Source organism: Sus scrofa, chromosome 9 (genome assembly GCF_000003025.6).
Source record: "Sus scrofa isolate TJ Tabasco breed Duroc chromosome 9, Sscrofa11.1, whole genome shotgun sequence".
In the NCBI taxonomy this organism is placed as follows: domain Eukaryota; kingdom Metazoa; phylum Chordata; class Mammalia; order Artiodactyla; family Suidae; genus Sus; species Sus scrofa.
In genome coordinates, this window is record NC_010451.4 from 84,709,579 (window position 1) to 84,728,658 (window position 19,080).

At 34.4% G+C, this 19,080-nt stretch overlaps 1 protein-coding gene across 2 annotated transcripts in view; it reads right to left on the reverse strand.

Moving 5' to 3' along the window:
- AGMO (alkylglycerol monooxygenase) overlaps positions 1–19,080 on the reverse strand; it is a 379,273-nt gene that overhangs the window by 157,705 nt on the left and 202,488 nt on the right. For both annotated transcript variants that reach the window (XM_003130179.6, XM_013979751.2), the window contains exons 7-11: positions 13,490–13,556; positions 10,959–11,024; positions 10,791–10,870; positions 7,461–7,595; positions 5,862–5,978 (exon numbers count right to left, since the gene is read on the reverse strand). In XM_003130179.6, the coding sequence (XP_003130227.3) occupies positions 5,862–5,978; positions 7,461–7,595; positions 10,791–10,870; positions 10,959–11,024; positions 13,490–13,556 (465 nt within the window). The remainder of the gene's footprint in view (positions 1–5,861; positions 5,979–7,460; positions 7,596–10,790; positions 10,871–10,958; positions 11,025–13,489; positions 13,557–19,080) is intronic.

Here is a 19,080-nt window from a genome sequence, read left to right on the forward strand (position 1 = left end):
ATACACCTTTCAATTATTTCCCAAAATACAAAAGATAAAAGAGACTTCAAAAAAGACAGTCTCAAAGAGACAAACTTCCTTTTCATGAGGATGACTTTTAATAAAGAATTATGACTCAAAAATTGTGCATTTAGATTTTGAGGTTTTGAAGCTGAATTAAAATGTCTAATTTTCACTTTTTTTTTTGTCTTTTGTCTTTTTGAGGGCCGCACCTACGGCATATGGAGGTTCCCAGGCTAGGGTTCTAATTGGAGCTGTTGCTGCCGGCCTACACCAGAGCCACAGCAACATCAGATCTGAGCAACATCTTTGACCTACCCCAGAGCTCACGGCAATGCTGGATCCTTCACCCACTGAGCAAGGGCAGGGATAGAACCCTCAACCTCATGGTTCCTAGTCAGATGACTTTCCGCTGAGCCACGACGGGGACGCCTAATTTTTACATATTTTCAACAAATCAAATTGAGATACTAATTCAAATTATAAGCAGTTTATGTTTCATTGTATTTATTATATCACAATTTTTAAAGGAGATGCCTGATACTGACCAAATTATTAGACAGTAGTAGAAATATGAAGATACATTTAACTTCACTGTTCATATTTCACTATTTGATACAAAAACCATTTTCAAATGTTCAATTTCCTTTTTTATCATATTTCAACATAGTGAACAAAAATATATTTTTTTCACTGGAGTTCACAATGATCACTTTTCTAAATTCCTGAAGTCTATGCTAATTAGATAGTTTTTATTAATATCCTTCCTTTATTACATGTACATTTATTACATTAATTTCATGGCTCTAAATTATAACTGATACTCAATTTAGCTATTTTTTTTTTTGGTATTACTTCAGTTACCACCTAAAAACTTTAGGAAATTAAATTAAATCCCAATGGGCTGTACTGGAAAAAAAACAGTATGTACTACATATTGAGTTGCGACATTTCATGTAGCTAGATCTAATCTGTGCAAGTGACACTCTTTGTTATGAGAGTACAACTAAATATATCGATTTTTTTCCAAAGGGTCTCCTAAAACATGTCAATATGAAAACACTGGTTACAAAATTGTAGTATCCGTAATGGTTTCACAGACACTATTACTACAGCAGCCAGGGAAATATGACTATAAAAATCTTTCTACATTTATATTGAACATTCCCAGATACTTCATTAACCTGAAATATATCATCAAATAATCTGTTAGAAATACCTGTAGTAGCTTTATTACCCTTCTATTATAAGATCCTGCTAAATATTCAAACTGTTTTGAGTGTGTCTATCATTTAAAACGCTAGCACTGCCTTTACAGTTTTACTTTGGAAACATGCTCGTGTGACCGTATTTCCATTTCAAACCCATATTCGTGGTATCACCCCATGAAGTGGACCCTAGCAGCTGAGGAATTGATTTCCCAAGCATTACTAAACTAAAATCAACATAGAAGACTGTGGGTCATATCACTAAACTAAACACCATATATTTAAATGTATGCATTGCAAGATTGAGTAAGAAAGGAATGTGCCTTTTACACCTTTCTGGTGGTCATCAACTTGCTTTTTTGACTCCCAAAGTTATTTATACAGAACTTTCACACATTAAACAAGTAAGTATTTTTCTACTCTGCTATATGCATAAACAGAAAAGGCTGTAAGACCACAGCAGGGTCCCCAATTACAAGTCAGCCACAACTTTTCTATGTGATCATTGGCTACAATGAATCTAGAGAAAAAATATTGCTGTTGGATTTTAACATCTTCAGATGCTTTTAAACAGCCCTGAGACTAGAAAGGCCCTATAGAATTTTGCAAATAAGCAACATTTTTTTTTCTTAGTTGCACAGCATGTTTTTAGCAAAGGAAAACACGTGTGGGAAACAGGCAAATGAACTTTTCAGATTTAATTTTTGTCAGGAATGAAGCTGTCTCCAACTCTAATTTCAATTTGAAAAGGATTTCATCACTTGATATTTCTCTTTGTCGACATATCTACATGAGTTTCTCATATAGTGTTTTACGACAGTGGAAAAATCTTGGGAAAACCATGCTATGAGTTACATATTTTAATACACACCCTGTCTGGCTGCATTTTTACCAAAGGAGCACTTACACATGCCTAGACATTCAAATTTATTTTGGTGAACTTAATCTTAAAGCCTCTCTTTCAAAATCAAAATGAAAAAAATTTTATTTCTACAAATTAGTTCAATTCATTTTGAGACTATATTTAGCACAACTAAAAAAACTCAATAATGCAAAGGTAATCAGTACTGATCAGCATATCAAAGGTTAGATATTTAGATGCAGATCATGTAGCTTTTCTCCTGTTGTTACTCAATTATCTAAATTTTATTAATGCATGCATATTTTAATCATAATTTAGGTGACAAGTTAAAATGACAAAGTAATTTTAACAAAGTAATCAGTGATGGGTAATACTGAGGATATGATTATAAGACTTTAGGTTTAGCAATTAATAAGTCTAGCCATTAGGGTCAATGCTAATAGTGATGCAATTCATGCTGCTTTTAAGAAAGTTATGCTCTTAAAAGATATTGTTGTATTCAGATTTTGTTTCTTTTGAAGCTAAATGCAAATGAACCTGCTGCATTGTGGAACTGGTTTCATTAGTTGTAGCACCTATATAAAACAGTAAACAAAATAGGTCACATCATATCCTATTTCTTATTTTCACTTTACAAAATGGAAACTATAATTTAAATCACTGTTTTCTGTTATAGTCGTGAAAATATTTTTCTGCAGTTTAAAAAAGCATACATGGACAGAGAGCATTTTTGAATTTGTGTCTATTGTCCAAAATTGGAGTCACTATGCGTAGCAACTTTGGGTTATTAATTTTAAATGCAAAAAGCACAAATACACATTGGTAACACCAATCACTAAAGTCTTTAAATAATGTTTAAAATTGAAATGGCTTTCTTCAATATATTATCCAGTATTCTCTATAATAACTTTTATAAGCCTATTTTATTTAGCAGCACACACTGTCACATACACTTATTTACAGGATAACACAGAGATCTAACCTTTGTTATCTTTGCCTACTCAAATCTATTTTGCTTATTCTATATACCATCATCTCAGTATATCTTTCAAGCCATCTTGTCCCTCCCCTCAGACCATGAGGATACTGTGGGGCTGGTCCTGCCCTGCCATTCATAGAATGAATGGTCTATGATCCACCTGATTACATTGATTGGTTTAGTGATATCCAGATGGACCAACCCATAACATCAGACTCCCACTTAGAACTTTCACTTCTGGAGTTTCTTGTGTGGCAGTATTTAAGCTAGAGCTGCAGGTAGCCATCTTGCTACCACGAAATTTGAGAGCCTGTAGGAGAAACTGCATTGAGAAATGCATAACTATATAAAAGATTGAGAAGAATCCTGATGGCATTACCTGACTAACTGGATCCAACACTGCCTAAAGAAATATACCAGACTCTTCAGGAATTTGAGTTAATAAATTGACTTTGAGGAGAATTTCTGTCACATACAACCAAAAAGTCCTACTTAATACACTCAATACCCTACTTCAAGTAGACCTATTTATAGAATTCACTGTGTGAGTCATAGGGTATTCTTGCAATTGTTCCTTGGAATTAATATGCTATGATTATTATAATGGGATCTAATTATTAAAAATAAGTCCATAGGGTTTATATATCATTTAAAAAGTCACCTCACAATAGGCTAACTTTCTATATGTATTATTAATTAACTTCTATTACTACTTTCTATTATGGGGCTTTCATGGGTAGACTGGTATCTGTCACAGCCCATACCTCATCTTTGAAAAAGGTAATTTATCTTTCCTCAATTCCCTGCCTGCTAATAGCATGTGTATTCACCTATACTTTTTCTGAATTCTTGCATTTTTTAGACTTTTTCACATTATTTTTTATATCTAAGATAACTTCCTTTAATATCATTGTCTGCTAACACTGTATAATGGATACAATTTTAGTTGTCTTTAAACTGCCAGTGAAGTCATTAACCTTTTCAGGTCCATTATATTTTTGTGTGTGAGAAATTTAATTTGATTATTTCTAAATATGCTTCATCATTTCTAATTTCTTTTTAATTTCAACTTTTTCTTCAAACATATTACATTTATTTAATTGATGTTTTGATTTTATTTTCAAAATCTATTGCGTTTGAGGGTTTAATTCTGCCATTTGTTGTTTCTGCTAATGCTTCATCATGGCGGCTTTTTCCTAATGTATTTCTGTGCATTTTATCTATGTGCTCATCATCAGTAAGACATTCCCTGGGGGACTATGCCAAGACTGGGGTTTGAAGGGATTGCTCTAAGCATGAGTCGAACATGGATCTTCTAAACATATGAGACCTAATCTATAAACTATATTCTTAGTTTAAGCTATATCCTTAGTTTAGATTTAAGATCAATAACTAGTTTAAATCCTGGATCCATATCTGAGTGAGAAGTATTTCTTAGTTTAAAATTCTCAGGGAAGACTTTTCTCCACCTCCTCAAAGCCAAGTCCAGTGAAGGCAAGTTGCCTTTTTATGTTTCTTTTTCTCATCCCAATCCCTCTCCCTGAGAGTATTTCTTTTGATTTCAGTTGTTTCATTTGAAGTTGTTTAACTGACTTTCCACCTATGCAGGTGCTTAGCTTTGTTTCTGGTTCCTTAAGGTCTTAACTAACAGAGATGGTCTGATGCCCTGGGACAGCTATCAGGAAGAGTACCTCACTGGATTTACATTTTCTCAAAATTTTTAGCCTCTAAGGAGTACCTCAATTTTTTGCCAGCTCATCTATACAGTGTATGTAAAGAGCTTTTTAAAAGATATATGACATTTTATCCAGCAATTCTAGGTGCTCAGTATGCCTTAAAAAGAAATAGTTGTACCTAACCCCTCATTTTTCTGGAAATCGAGACCCCCTTTTCCTTTTTTCTTTAAAGCATAAAACCATTATTCATTCAAAGCTAGTACATAAACCCTCAACATTCCTGACTCAATGAGGGTCTTTCATGAGGCACCTGTTTTTTTGGTAACAAAGTCAAAGGCACTGATTTTTTGTTCTTCTGTCATTCTATTTTCAATTTTACCTACTTCACACTTAGTCACCTTACTATAATTTATGTACCACTTTGAAGTATTTAAATACTTTTTGCAAGAATGTAATATAAATAAATCTATGAAATATAAAAATATTTTAAAATACCCCATTTTTATCTTTTTATACTTTATAGTGCATTTTTACATATATCATGCTATTTTTATTTTCTTCAAAATGTAGGTAGTGAGGGTATTCCTTATGTGGCCAAAAAAATGACTCCCCAGATGGTAATGCCTGAATCAGAATCCAGGTTCTAAACACTGGTCCAGGGCTTTTATATTTGAATAAGACAAATTGAATATTTCGAAAGGACAAAATAAATGGAATAAACTCCACATTGCAAACTCTCTGAAGTCAAGGTATCAGGGTATTCTCTAATTGAAGAGAAGTATGTTGAAGCTGATATAAATTCTGCTGTCCCCAAAACATTTAACTCTAACTTCTGAAATAGTTTTCTTATAATTGTTGCAGAACTTATTTGTGACAAATCATTTCTCATTTATCATTTAGATCAATAATATACCATTTGATGTATATTTTATCCAGAAACACTTTGGATATAATTAATTAACTTATATTAATTAAATTAATTTTAGAAGAATTTGTTTACCTGTTTAAATGTGACATTGCCAAAACTCAAAGACAATTACAGAAAAGAATAGAGCAGAGCTATCATAGAGGGAACTTATTTTCATTTTCAAAATGACAGATAATTCTCTCACATTATATTTAAAATGACCACTTACAGCTTTATCTGCAAAGGTCTCTTCATAAAATGTTAGCATCAGAGCAAACTGTACAACTACATATATCCTTAATAGTTGAGATGCCGAAGATGAGAAGGGAACTTCATTCCCCTTGACCTAGGAAGACAAGAAAGAAGCCTTTCTGTTATATTGCTCCCTTATCTCTCTATTGAAATTCATACTATGTGAAAAGGAAATATGAAAAAAGAGATGAAAGATTTCACTATTCTTTTTCTTTTTAATCCTCAAAATGACTCTAATTTCATAACTTTGAAAAGTAAAAAATGTACAATTTAGGAGAATTTGCTTTTCATTGCAGAAGCATTACAATTCTATTTAGTGTGCTTTATTTATATAGAGCAATTTAAGAATTACCAATAATGATAAACATAACTAAAATGAACATGGGATATGAAATTTGAAAATATGTCCATGATTATACATGAAAGTAGAGCAAAAGAGAAAATGGAAGGTGATTGGGGTAGTGCAGATAATCATGCCTCAAAGAGAAATGTTGTCTGAAAACAACTTTCCCCAACTACAATTTCCCATAATAATTCTATCTTTATAATACAGATTTATGTATCACTATTAAATGAAAGTTTACTTTGAATTAGCTATTGAAAAAAGAAAAATAATAAGTGGGCCATAGCTGCCTAGACTTTTGGAGCTGAAATAACAGATTATTTTCACCTATAGTTAGATCACTGTTGCATAACTAACTATGAACATAACCAAAAGTGTCTGGGAAATTTCAACATAGCAACTTTCATAACTGGATGAGAAAACATCTTTGTTTAGATCAAGATTTTTGAAAAATAGTAATATTCAAATGTAACATGTGACTTCATTTCCTTGAAATACTGGCTAATTTTTATACTCATAATTATCTTTGAAATCAACAGTAGTTTATTGTTTCTATATTACTATCAATGACAGCTATTTTGATAAACAATTGCAATACATATCTTGAATGAGTGGAAAGAAATTCCTTTTTCATCTTTGTAAGAGGTATTTCAGATTAGAACTGAATTTTTCCTTTGGTTTCCAGTGTTTTAAATCTTTATCTTACTGATTTTTTTCAGTAGGATTTTTATATTTAATGTTACTACTCTACTATTCAAGGAATAAATTTGTGGTTTAATTCAACAACCACACCATCTTGGTGTGACTTTAGACATTCTATTCTGGAGACCTAACTTTTTCACAGACAAAATGAAAGCTAGACAGAATCATCTTTAAGAGGTCTCCCTCCATTTCTAGTAGTCTAAGTTCCGTGACTGATTCAAAGGGATCTGAGTAGTTTCTGTACTACACATAGGCTCTTATCGTGGGTTTGTGCCAAGAAAACCAACCTCTGCTGCTCTGCCCCCAAACCATGCTCCCTAGTAAGAGTCAGTGTCAGCCTGGGAGAAGCCACCCCTCTCCTTGGCCCCTAGGTGGTGTCCACTCATTAAGTTACACATTGCATGGCTGTCTTTGTTTTTGGGAACATCTTTTTTCAGATATGCATGAAGTCAGCATATATTATAGGCTGGGTGTAGATCTGACAATATGAGATTAATCTTCATCATCATCAAATTCATGAACTCTATTTACCTCTGGGATTTCTTCACTCAGCCCAAGTCTTGGTTTACCTGGACTCCATCCTGGTCCTTTAAACATGACAGAAAACTTATTGAAGAATCCAGGTGTGGCCCAGAATGTAGTCCATATGTTAACTAAATGGTGGAACTAGAATAAAAATATAGTCTATTTAAAGTAAGAATAATCTATAACAGGAAAAATTAAATATAATAAATAATGCATTTTATTTTACTATTAATAAAATTTATGTTATTCTTTAACACGCAGGTTATGTATAATTTGATAATGTTATTAATATGCATTTACATTGTAAATTGAAATTAATTCTGTTCATCCTGCATATTTTAAAGTTTAAATGTATTCTTGTCATTATTTCTAAAGCTCCACAAAATTACAAGTTTGAAATTTAAAAATAGGACAATTGTTTAAAAATCAAAGAATAATAATGATTTCACAGACTTTATTTCCAATCGAATTAAGTAGCAGCTATGCACTCAATGTCTAATGATATCTTTTTTAGATATACCAAATGATTATTAAAGTTGAACATGGAATATACAAATATTCAATATCTGTTATGTATCTTTAACCTTTTGCTTACTATATTGAGTTGCAAACACATCATACTAAAAAAATGTTCAAAGCTATTTCTAATAGTAGAATTATGAGTATTAAATAGACCATTTTCTGAATAAGAAAAGTTTGCTGAGTCAAAAGTTTACCTTGAGCCTTATAGCTGGAATTTACATTCTTTAAATAACACACATTTGATATGCATAAAGTTAAAAGCATGACCACACATGATAAATACTCAATACATATTGGCTACTATGATAATTAGGTATATATACCATCTATAAGATAATAATGCATCAAAGGATTAAAAATAGTCCTAGATACTGGGCATCAGCTGTAGACTCTAGAAATGAGTTCTATTACAAGTATAGTGATAAATTAACATAGAAAGAAGGTTTGGCTCTATAAGAATTTGTGATCTCCCTGGTATTTTCACTATACCATATAGAATTTAAACTGCTAGCATTATAAAAATAGTGTTTAGAATTATTTGAAATATTAACATGAGGAATATGAAGGAACAATGTAGGATTTAATTGAGCAGATTTTGAAGAAAAGTCAAATGTTAGGTGGAAACTTATCCTGAGGCTTCATAATAATAATAACACAAAATTAATGTTACAACACACAGTAATATAGTTACCTGTTTTGTTATTTTAAAAACTGACTGAAATTTTATTACTATTATTCTAGACACAAGCCATGAGAAATACATGGTTATACTTTTAAATAAGGAGTACTTTCTCACTTATTTGTTTTCTAATGCCCTGCAACACTTGGACCCCAAAGGAAAGCAAAATGAATGATCTACGCCTAATAATACAGAGGGAAAAAAAAATCTATCCGTCTAACAGGGACTATTCTAAGTTTCTTTGAAGCCTCTAATGTGAAGGTGAGAAATTTAGCTAAATATAAAGGGAATACAAGTGAGAGTGAATATATGATTCTGTAAGTTTAGGAACTTATATTTATTACAACTTGCTGAGTTGATATTTCTGACGATATAGATGAGTATGTAGAAGACTAAACCTTAGACACAGTTGTGACGATCATTATGCTAAAGGAAATGTTTTTGTGAGGGCAGAGACCTGCAGAATTAAATTTGACACAGATTCTGCATCATTCATAAGTACCTGTGACTGTGTCTTCAAATCCTAATCATCCAATCCATATGCAGCTCATGTCATGCGGTTTTCAATCTTATTCTATCTCAAATATGAACCACTTTTTCTCAGTGTGTGTACAACCCCACATCCTTGCTAGCTACAGGATTACCATGAACCAACAGCATAGGCACCTCCTGGGAGCTTGTTAGAAACACAGACTTTTGGATAGACTTCGGATGTACTGAAAAGAGTCTGCACTTTAATAAGATCCTCATATGCTCTCTCCTAGAGGAAAGACACCAAGCTATAGCTCCTTTTTAATCTGCACATTACAAAGACAAGTCCATACCCAGTGAAGAAGTAGCTCTCAATGTATTACTTTGAAACTGTTTTCAGTTCTATAAATCTTATTATTAATAAAATACCCAGAAATATTTGCTAGTATTCTCCTGAAAAAAATTATCACATTCCTGGTAATGCCTAACCGAAAGAGAGAGAGTGTGTTTGAGAAATGCCCTTAGTTGAGAAGAAAAAAGAGAAATAATCAACTTTTCTCTTCTGAACTGCAACATAGCAATGCCTTTCACTTGAAAAATGAAGACAATTTGCAATGGCTTTTTCTGTAAAATTGAGTTAAGCAAGTTTGGTTCTGGCCTTCAAACCACCTTCGTTAGATTTGCATCTGACAAACTGTGTTTAGTTGGATGCATTGTTTAAATCCTGGGAACCTCAGTTTCATCCACCAAAAAATTGAGGCTAAAAAGAGCCACAAACTTACAAGGCTTTAGTCATGGCTACATTAAATATCTGTGCTGTTAGCAATGCCCTGCCTATAGTGTAAGCTCAGTAATGTCCATTTATTTTTTACTTTAACTTTCTTAGGAACTTTGAAGAAGTGGGTTTGAAAAGCAGAGCCAACATGAACCTGCACTTTCCTTCTTTCTGAATGCTGTATACCCAGTGCCCAGGACAGAGCCGTCAATGACTGACCTCTTGAATTTTTCAAGCATTCTTATCTTTTTCTCATTTACTAGTCCTGCCCCCCAGGGGTGTTTGCGGTGGTCTGCTGCCGACGGATCAGAGCTTCACAGACATTCCTTATTTCTCTAGTGCCAACCATTGAGAATAGAGAACAACCAAGACCACATGTCTGACAGAACACTGGTCCAGGGCAACAAGTCTTAGCAGGTAAGGCAACGTGCAGACCTAACCACCCATAATAGTTCCTGACACATAGGTCCAAGAAGAGGAGGGCAAAGGGCTCATGTTGAATTTCTAACCAGAGTCATGCAGCCTTGAAGCAAATATTTTTCTTACTCTGGCATCAGCCTTAATTATACATTTTACTACCGCTCCTTCTGAATACATGAATATATTTCCGGCCTATTCTGAGAAAGGATGTGTCTGCTAAAGAGTAACTTTTTAAAATTCTAGCTAGTAGACTTAACTTAAAATTCTTTTAATGTTTTCAAGTGTGTTTTGCCCAATTTCACTCAAGTGTTTGAGCATCGGAGTTATTTCTAAAATCTTTTGCAGTTAAATTACTTTTGGGGGGTATTGTGCTATACCTTTTTGTCTTTTGGCAAAGGATTTTTCTTTTAAATATAAAATTTATAAAAGTATATAATCAATTCGGAAAGAATAAAACCAAGTACATTACCTGCACCTTGAATGGTTCAAATGTATTAATGGGATGTGTTAGGCCATATACAACTTTTTCATTTTCTGCCTCAAATGTTCCTGAAAGATAAACAATAATGATATGATCTTTGACTCTGTGAATTAAGGGGCTAATTTAATTTTTTAAATTCTTATACTTTTTACTTACCGAAAATTCTATCCCATATAATAAGAGTGCCAGCATAATTTTTGTCTATGCAATAACGGTTTCTGCCTACAAGACAAAATATTTTTCAATTTTTTTTGCAAAATGAAATTAAGCTTTTTGAAATAATAATTTTCCTAAAAATATCTTTTCACTGACAACACTAGATTTTGTTTGCTAGTAAAATGTTGTCATTTTATTTACCAATTTATTTTACTAAAAAGAGCAAAGATTTCCTTAAAACCATGTATATTTATAATTATTTCCATTCTTTAAAACCCTGAGATAATTCTAAGTAATTCTTTTTTTAGGACTAGCAAAGAGTAATAATTGAAAATTAAATGGTTCAGAACAAAAGGCAATAGGAAATAAGATAAATAATATACTTATTTTTATATTTTTAAAAAAGTTTGATGTTACTTTTACCCCTTTCCACTGCATTTTTCCAGGAAGAAATTTTCCACTTAGAATAAGAGTTTACTATTTTATTTTGGCCATATCCACAGCACGTGGAAGTTTCTGGGCCAGGGATCAAACCCAAGCCACAGCCAATGAGCCAAGCTGCTGCATTGACAATGCTGTATCTTTAACCTGCTGTGCCGCAGTGGGAACTCCTTTACTATTTTTTTAACCGTAAAAGTAAAATTGCCTTTAGTTATATTTATTACCTCATAACATATATAAAATTTTTCTTGCCCCAAAGTCCTTAAATGATAACTTAAATTTAAATAGTTGGGCAGTTTCTTATTTTAAAAAGCTTAAGTAAACACAATCATATTCACATGATTATAAATCAAAGGAGAAAAAATATTAATCTACCAGGTCACTATTCCAATAAATTCAACTATCTTCATGTGTCCTCATTTCTTTATGCACCTTCCATACATGAAAATGTACATCTGAAAGTGAAGACAAAAGGAAAGATCTCTCCCATGCAAAAGTACAGAGTGGAGCTGACTCCACAGACCTACCACCCATTGCCAATGGGGAATAAATAGTAACTCCCTTTGGCTTGGGGAGTCCTTTGCTCCTCAGGATATGTGGCAATGTCTGGAGATAACTGATAGTAGTCACAACTGGGAATGGATATCACTGGCATTTAGTATGTAGAGATTAACATCCTATAATACACAGGGCAGCCTCCTCACCCCCTGCTCCCAAATGGTCTAAAATATTAACAGTGCAGAGGCTGAGAAACCCTGATATAAAACAACATCCATGGAAAGGTGGTCTGAGGCCAAACAGGAAACTATTTATTTTTCAGTGTGGACATGTTTATCTCCACCTTTTATACTTCTTTATATATGGAGGGAACCCCAAGAGTATAATCCTATTGGCTTGTCCATGCTCCTCACTAACATTTCCCTGGGGGTGGGGGATGACAGTGGCATTTGTTAGAGGAAATAGCATGGGCAGCCTGAAGGCATCCTCTCCTCTCCTGGGGGATCTTGTGCTTCTGCTCTGCTCCCTGCCTTAGGAAGGCAGGCTTCAGTGCTCCAGTACCAACTCTGATGCCTGGAAACTTATAAAAACAGAATAATATTTACTACTTCATTTCTTTCTTTTTTTTTTTTTTTTTTTCCCACTGTGCAGCAAGGGGGTCAGGTTATCCTTAGATGTATACATTGCAGTTACAGTTTTTTCCCCCACCCTTTCTTCTGTTGCGACATGAGTATCTAGACATAGTTCTCAATGCTATTCAGCAGGATCTCCTTGTAAATCTATTCTAGGTTGTGTCTGATAAGCCCAAGCTCCCGATCCCTCCCACTCCCTCCCCCTCCTATCATCTTTCTCTCAACATTGTGTTTGTGAGGTTTATTCATGTCATTGCAAGCCACAAGAGTTTGGACTTTTTCATTGCCATGTAGTTCTTTATTATATGAATAGTCTACGGTGTATATGTTCTGTTGCTGATAACATGTGAATTATGTCCCCTTTTTCTCCTTTTCCAAATAACGCCAATATGCACACTCTTGTACAGGTCTTTTGGTGCACACATGTAAACATTGCTGTTATTTCTTAAGCTGGTATCTTTAAACATTAGGCACAAACCATGGGATTTTTTTCCTCTGTAAGGCAAATGCAGTGTATGTTGAGTTATTCACAGGATTTAGGCAGGAAAGTTATGTGTTATTTATTAGGCTTTCCCCAAATACTAACAGATTTAAAGATCAAGACTCTGGCTGTACAAAGGAATGACCCTCCACATCAGGTCAAGTAGAAGCCTTCTACAAGCTCCCTCACAATTCGAAGTATGGACCCATCAGATGGTTAACTCTTTTTTCACTATATCTGAGGATATCTAAGCAAAAAGGAAAATCCAAAAGCCAAATATGGAAAGGTTTTTGGCTTTTATTCCCACCTCCCATCACTCCTTTGGAGATGAGGCTTGTCTAGATACGAAAGAAGAAGCGAATGTCTATGTGCACAGTGTGTGGTAACTAGGTTGGGTAATTGTGATAAGATAACACAAAAGAACAATATCATTTTTCAAGAAATGAAGATGGAACAAAAGAAAACATCAAATTCCTCACCATGATGAACCCTATGATGGCTGGGAGTATTAAGAATCAGTTCCAAAGGACCAAGATTATCGATGACCTGTTTAAAAGAAAAGGAATATAGTTATTATTAAAGTAGGCATTTCTGCTGTGGTGCAATGAATTAAGAATCCAACTGCAGCAGCTTGGGTCAATGCAGAGGTGCGGGTTCGATCCCTAGCCTGGCTCGGAGGGTTAAAGGATCCAGCATTGCTGCAGCTGCAGTGTAGGTCGTGGCTGTGGCTCAGATTCAATCACTGGCCTGGGAACTTCCATATGCCTCAGGTGCAGCCATAAAATAAAATAAATTATATGTAATATTTAAGTACTGACATTAAAATCCCATGGCTCAAATTTAATCCCATTTCAGGTTGTCATCAAAGTCAGAAGTTTTTCTATCTCCTGGTTTTCATACAAAGGTAACAGAAAGCTCACAAGTCATTTCTTAGAGACAGAATAGTGTAGCAGTGAGGTGAAGAGTTAGACTGCCTCAGTTCATTTCCTGACTCCTCTATTTATTATTATGTGGTATTGGGGAAATTACTCAAGCTTTTTAAAACTCAGTTTCCTTATCTCTAAAATATAAATAATAATAGTATCTACATAATATTCTGAGGGTTGCAAATGTTACTCTACTTGCCAACACATACTTCGTTAAGGTTTCATATCTTTGTTTTCTCCCCCTTTCGGCTATGAATTTGATGATTTATGTCAACAGAGCATAACTAGGAGAGGGGAAAAATCCAGTATTATATTCATTTTCTGGAGTTGGTTTTACCCAATAATCACTCATGTAGCAACTTACAAATGTGGTTGTTATCTATAGCATTAGGGTGATCCTTGTTTATTCAATTAGTATTCTAAATGCTCCCTTACTGTAGATTCTACATCTCCCAGTCCATTCTTGAGACAAAATTCATAGTCAAATATATATATGGGCCTTTTTAAAATTAAAAACCCTTTTAACTCTTTAAACTCTTGTCTATAATTCTCTAATGGTCTTTCTCCTTTCAGCATTCCTCAGTAAAAATCCCCTATGCCAGATCCTGCAATTTCCAAGGAGTTTAGGAACCAAGTAGGTGTCATAAAAAAGAACAGCAGGCCATGTACAGCAGAAATTGGCAGAACATTGTAAATCAATTACAATTTTAAAGAATCTTTTTAAAAAGAATTAAAGAAAAAAGAACAGCAGGCCATAGGTAAGATATTGTTATATGATTGATATTGGATAATGTGGGATTTCTTCTAATCACAATTATATTATTTTTTTCTTCCATCATCCATGGCAGAAAACAGAATCTTTTACTTTTCTTTAATCACAATTTAAATGGATTTGTTAGAGCTTACTAACGACAAAATCAATACACTGCCATGACATTTTAAGAAATTACCTCTAAAGTTAACTTCCATTTAATGGAATATAAGGAATAAAGTAATACATTAAATGCTGCTTCGGGGGAAAAAAGTCACTGAAATCATGACACTGACATGAATTTGGCAATAAGTCAGTGGTATGGAAAAAAATAGGAAGATGGGATGGCCTTCAGATGAAAAGATATTTAAGATATATAACAATACATTGTGGGGATTTTTTTTAGATACTGACTTGAACAAACCAAACATAAAAGACATTTTATAAGCAATGAGGGAAAACTGATTATAAATAGTGTATGACATGATAAAAATGCTGTTCTATTGGGTGTTATAATGGCATTGTCATTGCATTAAAATATGTAATTGTTTTTGAAGAGTTGTATAACTGAAGTATACATGACATTTAGGTTTTGCTGCATAACTTTTGGTAATGATAAGGAAAAAAGAAAAAAAGGATAACTAATGAAAATGAATCAAAATCATGATGATTTTTAATAATTTGTTTTTAGGGAAGCACCTGAGGCATATGGAAATTCCCAGGCTAGGGGTCGAAGCAAAGCTGTAGCTGGCAGCCTACAGCACAGCTACAGCAATGCCAGATCAGAGCCGCGTGTGTGACCCTACACCACAGCTCACAGTAATGCGGGATCCTTAACCCACGGAGCAAGGCCAGGGATCAAACCTGCATCCTCATGGACACTAGTCAGGTTCATTACTGCTGTGTCAACTACAGGAACTCTGATTTTTAATAAGCCTTATTGGGGTATAGTTGACTTACAAAGTTGTGTTAGTTTCAGGTGTACAGCAAAGTTAATCATACATACACACACACACACACACACACACGCACACATATCCATTCTTTTTCAGATGATTTAGGTTATTACACAGTATTGAGTAGTTTACACTGTGCTATACAGCAGGTCCTAGTATCTATCCATTTTATATATAGTAGTATGCATATGCCAAAGCCAGCCCCTTAATTTATCCCCTTTTGTAACCATAAATTTTGTTTCAAAAATTTTTAATCTGTTTCACTTTTGTAAGTTCTTTTGTTATCATTTTTCATTAGATGCCACATACTAGTATTTCATATATTTGTCATCGCCTGACTTCACTTAGTATGATAATTTCTAGGTTCAACCATGTTGGTGTAAATTGCATTATTTCATTTTTAAGGCTAATATTCAATTATATGTATGTACTACATCTTCTTTATCCATTCCTTTCTTGATGGACATTTCAGTTGCTTCCTTCTCATGGTTATTATAAATAGGGCCACAATGAACATTAAGATGTATATATATTTTCAAATTATGATTTTCCCTGGATAGATGCCCAGGGGTGGGATTTCTGGATCATATGGTAGTTCTATATTTAGGGTTTTTTCTTTTGGTGTTTTTTTAGGGCCACACCCACGGCACATGGAAGTTCTCAGGCTAAGGACTGAATCAGAGCTGTAGCTGCTGGCCTATGCTACAGCCACCGCAATGCCAGACCTGAGCCCCATCTGCAACCTACACCACAGCTCACGGCAACGCGGATCCTTAACCCAAGGAGGTTAAGGAGCAAGGCCAGGGATTGAACCTGCATCCTCATGAATACTAGTCAGGTTCATTACTGATGAACCACAATAGGAACTCCTATATTTAGGTTTTTCTTTTTTTTTAATAGTTATGTCTCCAATACAATTTTTTTTTCTACTGTACAGCATGGTGACCCAGTTACACATGTAGACATTCTATTTTCACACATTATCATGCTCCATCATATTGCTAATCCGTTCCAAAGGCAATAGTTTGTATCTATTAACCCCAAGCTCCCAATCCATCCCACTCCCTCCCCATCCCCCTTGGCAACCACAAGGTCTACTCTGCGAGTCCATGATTTTCTTTTCTGTGGAAAGGTTCATTTGTGCTTTATGTTAGATTCCAGATATAAGTGATATCATATGGTACTTGTCTTTCTCTTTCTGACTTACTTCACTCCATATGAGAGTCTCTAGTTCCATCCATGGTGCTACAAATGGCATTATTTCATTCTTTTTTATGGCTGAGTAGTATTCCATTGCGTATATATACCACATCTTCCTAATCCAATCCTCTGTCAATGGACATCTGGGTTGTTTCCATGTCTTGGCTATTGTGAATAGAGCTGCAATGAACATGTGGAAGCACGTGTCTTTTTTAAGGAAAGTTTTGTGCAGATATATGCCCAAGAGTGGGATTGCAGGGTCATATGGAAGTTCTATGGATAGATTTCTAAGGTATCTCCAAACTGTTCTCCATAGTGGTTGTACCAGCTTACATTCCCACCAACAGTGCAGGAGGGTTCCCTTTTCTCCACAACCTCTCCAGCACTTGTTTTTTGTGGACTTATGAATGATGGCCATTCTGACGGGTGTGAGGTGGTATCTCATGGTAGTTTTGATTTGCATTTCTCTAATAATCAGGGATGTGGAGCGTTTTTTCATGTGCTTGTTGGCTATCTGTATGTCTTCCTTGGAGAAATGTCTCTTCAAGTCTTTTGCCCATTTTTCCATTGATTGATTGGCTTTTCTGCTGTTGAGTTGTATGAGTTGCTTGTATATTCTAGAGATTAAGCGCTTGTCAGTTGCATCATTTGAAACTATTTTCTCCCATTCTGTAAGTTGTCTTTCTGTTTTCTTTTTGGTTTCCTTTGCTGTGCAAAAGCTTGTCAGTTTGATTAGGTCCCATTGGTTTATTTTTGCTTTTATTTCCATTGCTTTGGAGACTGACCTGAGAAAATATTCATAAGGTTGATGTCAGAGAATGTTTTGCCTGTGTTCTCTTCCAGGAGTTTGGTGGTGTCTTGTCTTATATTTAAGTTTTTCAGCCATTTTGAGTTCATTTTTGTACATGGTGTGAGGGTGTGTCTAGTTTCATTGATTTATATGCAGCCGTCCAGGTTTCCCAGCAATGCCTGTTGAAAAGTCTTTTTCCCATTTTATATTCTTGCCTCCTTTGTCAAAGATTAATTGACCCTAGGTGTGTCGATTTATTTCTGGGTTCTCTATTCTTTTCCCTTGGTCGATATGTCTGTTTTGGTACCAATACCATACTGTTTGATGACTGGGCTTTGTAATATTCCCTGAAGTCTGGGAGAGTGATGCCTCCTGCTTGGCTTTTGTTCCTCAGAATTGCTTTGGCAATTCTGGGTTTTTTTGTGGTTCCATATAAATTTTTGGATTGTTTGTTCTAGTTCTGCTAAAAATGTCGTGGGTAATTTGATAGGGATTGCATTGACTCTGAAGATTGCTTTGGGTAGTATGGCCATTTTTACAATATTATTTTTTCCAACCCAGGAGCAATGAATATCTTTCCATTTCTTTACATCTTCTTTAATTTCCTTGATTAATATTTTATAGTTCTCACCATAAAAGTCCTTTACCTCCTTGGTCAGGTGTTTTCCCCAGTATTTGATTTTTTTGGGTGCAATTTTAAAAGGTATTGTATTTCTGTATTCCTTTTCTAATATTGCCTTGTTAGTATACAGAAATGTGACTGATTTCTGCATGTTAATCTTATAACCTGCTACTTTGCTAAATTTGTTGATCAGTTCAGGCAGTTTTTGGATTGAGTCCTTAGGGTTTTCTATATATATTATCATGTCATCTGCATACAGTGACAGTTTTACCTCTTCTCTTCCTATTTGGATGCCTTTTATTTCTTTTGTTTGTATGATTGCTGTGGCTAGGACTTCCAAAACTATGTTGAATAACAGTGGTGAGAGTAGACATTCTTGTCTTGTTCCAGACTTTAGTGGGAAGGCTTTCAGCTTTTCTCCATTGAGTATTATATTTGCTGTGGGTTTGTCATAGATGGCTTTGATTATGTTAAGGTATGTTCCCTCTATAACCACTTTGGTAAGAATTTTTATCACAAATGAATGTAGGACTTTGTCAAATGCTTTCTCTTCATCTATTGAGATGATCATGTGGTTTTTGACTTTTGTTAATGTGGTGTATGATGTTGATTGATTTGTGTATGTTGAACCATCCTTGTGCACCTGGGATGAATCCCACCTGGTCGTGGTATGATTTTTTTGATATGTTGTTGGATTGGGATGGCTAAAATTTCATTGAGAATTTTTGTGTCTATATTCATCAAATATGTTGGCCAATAGTTTTCTTTTTTGGTGGTATCTTTGTCTGGTTTTGGAATTAGGGTGATGGCGGTGTCATAGAATGT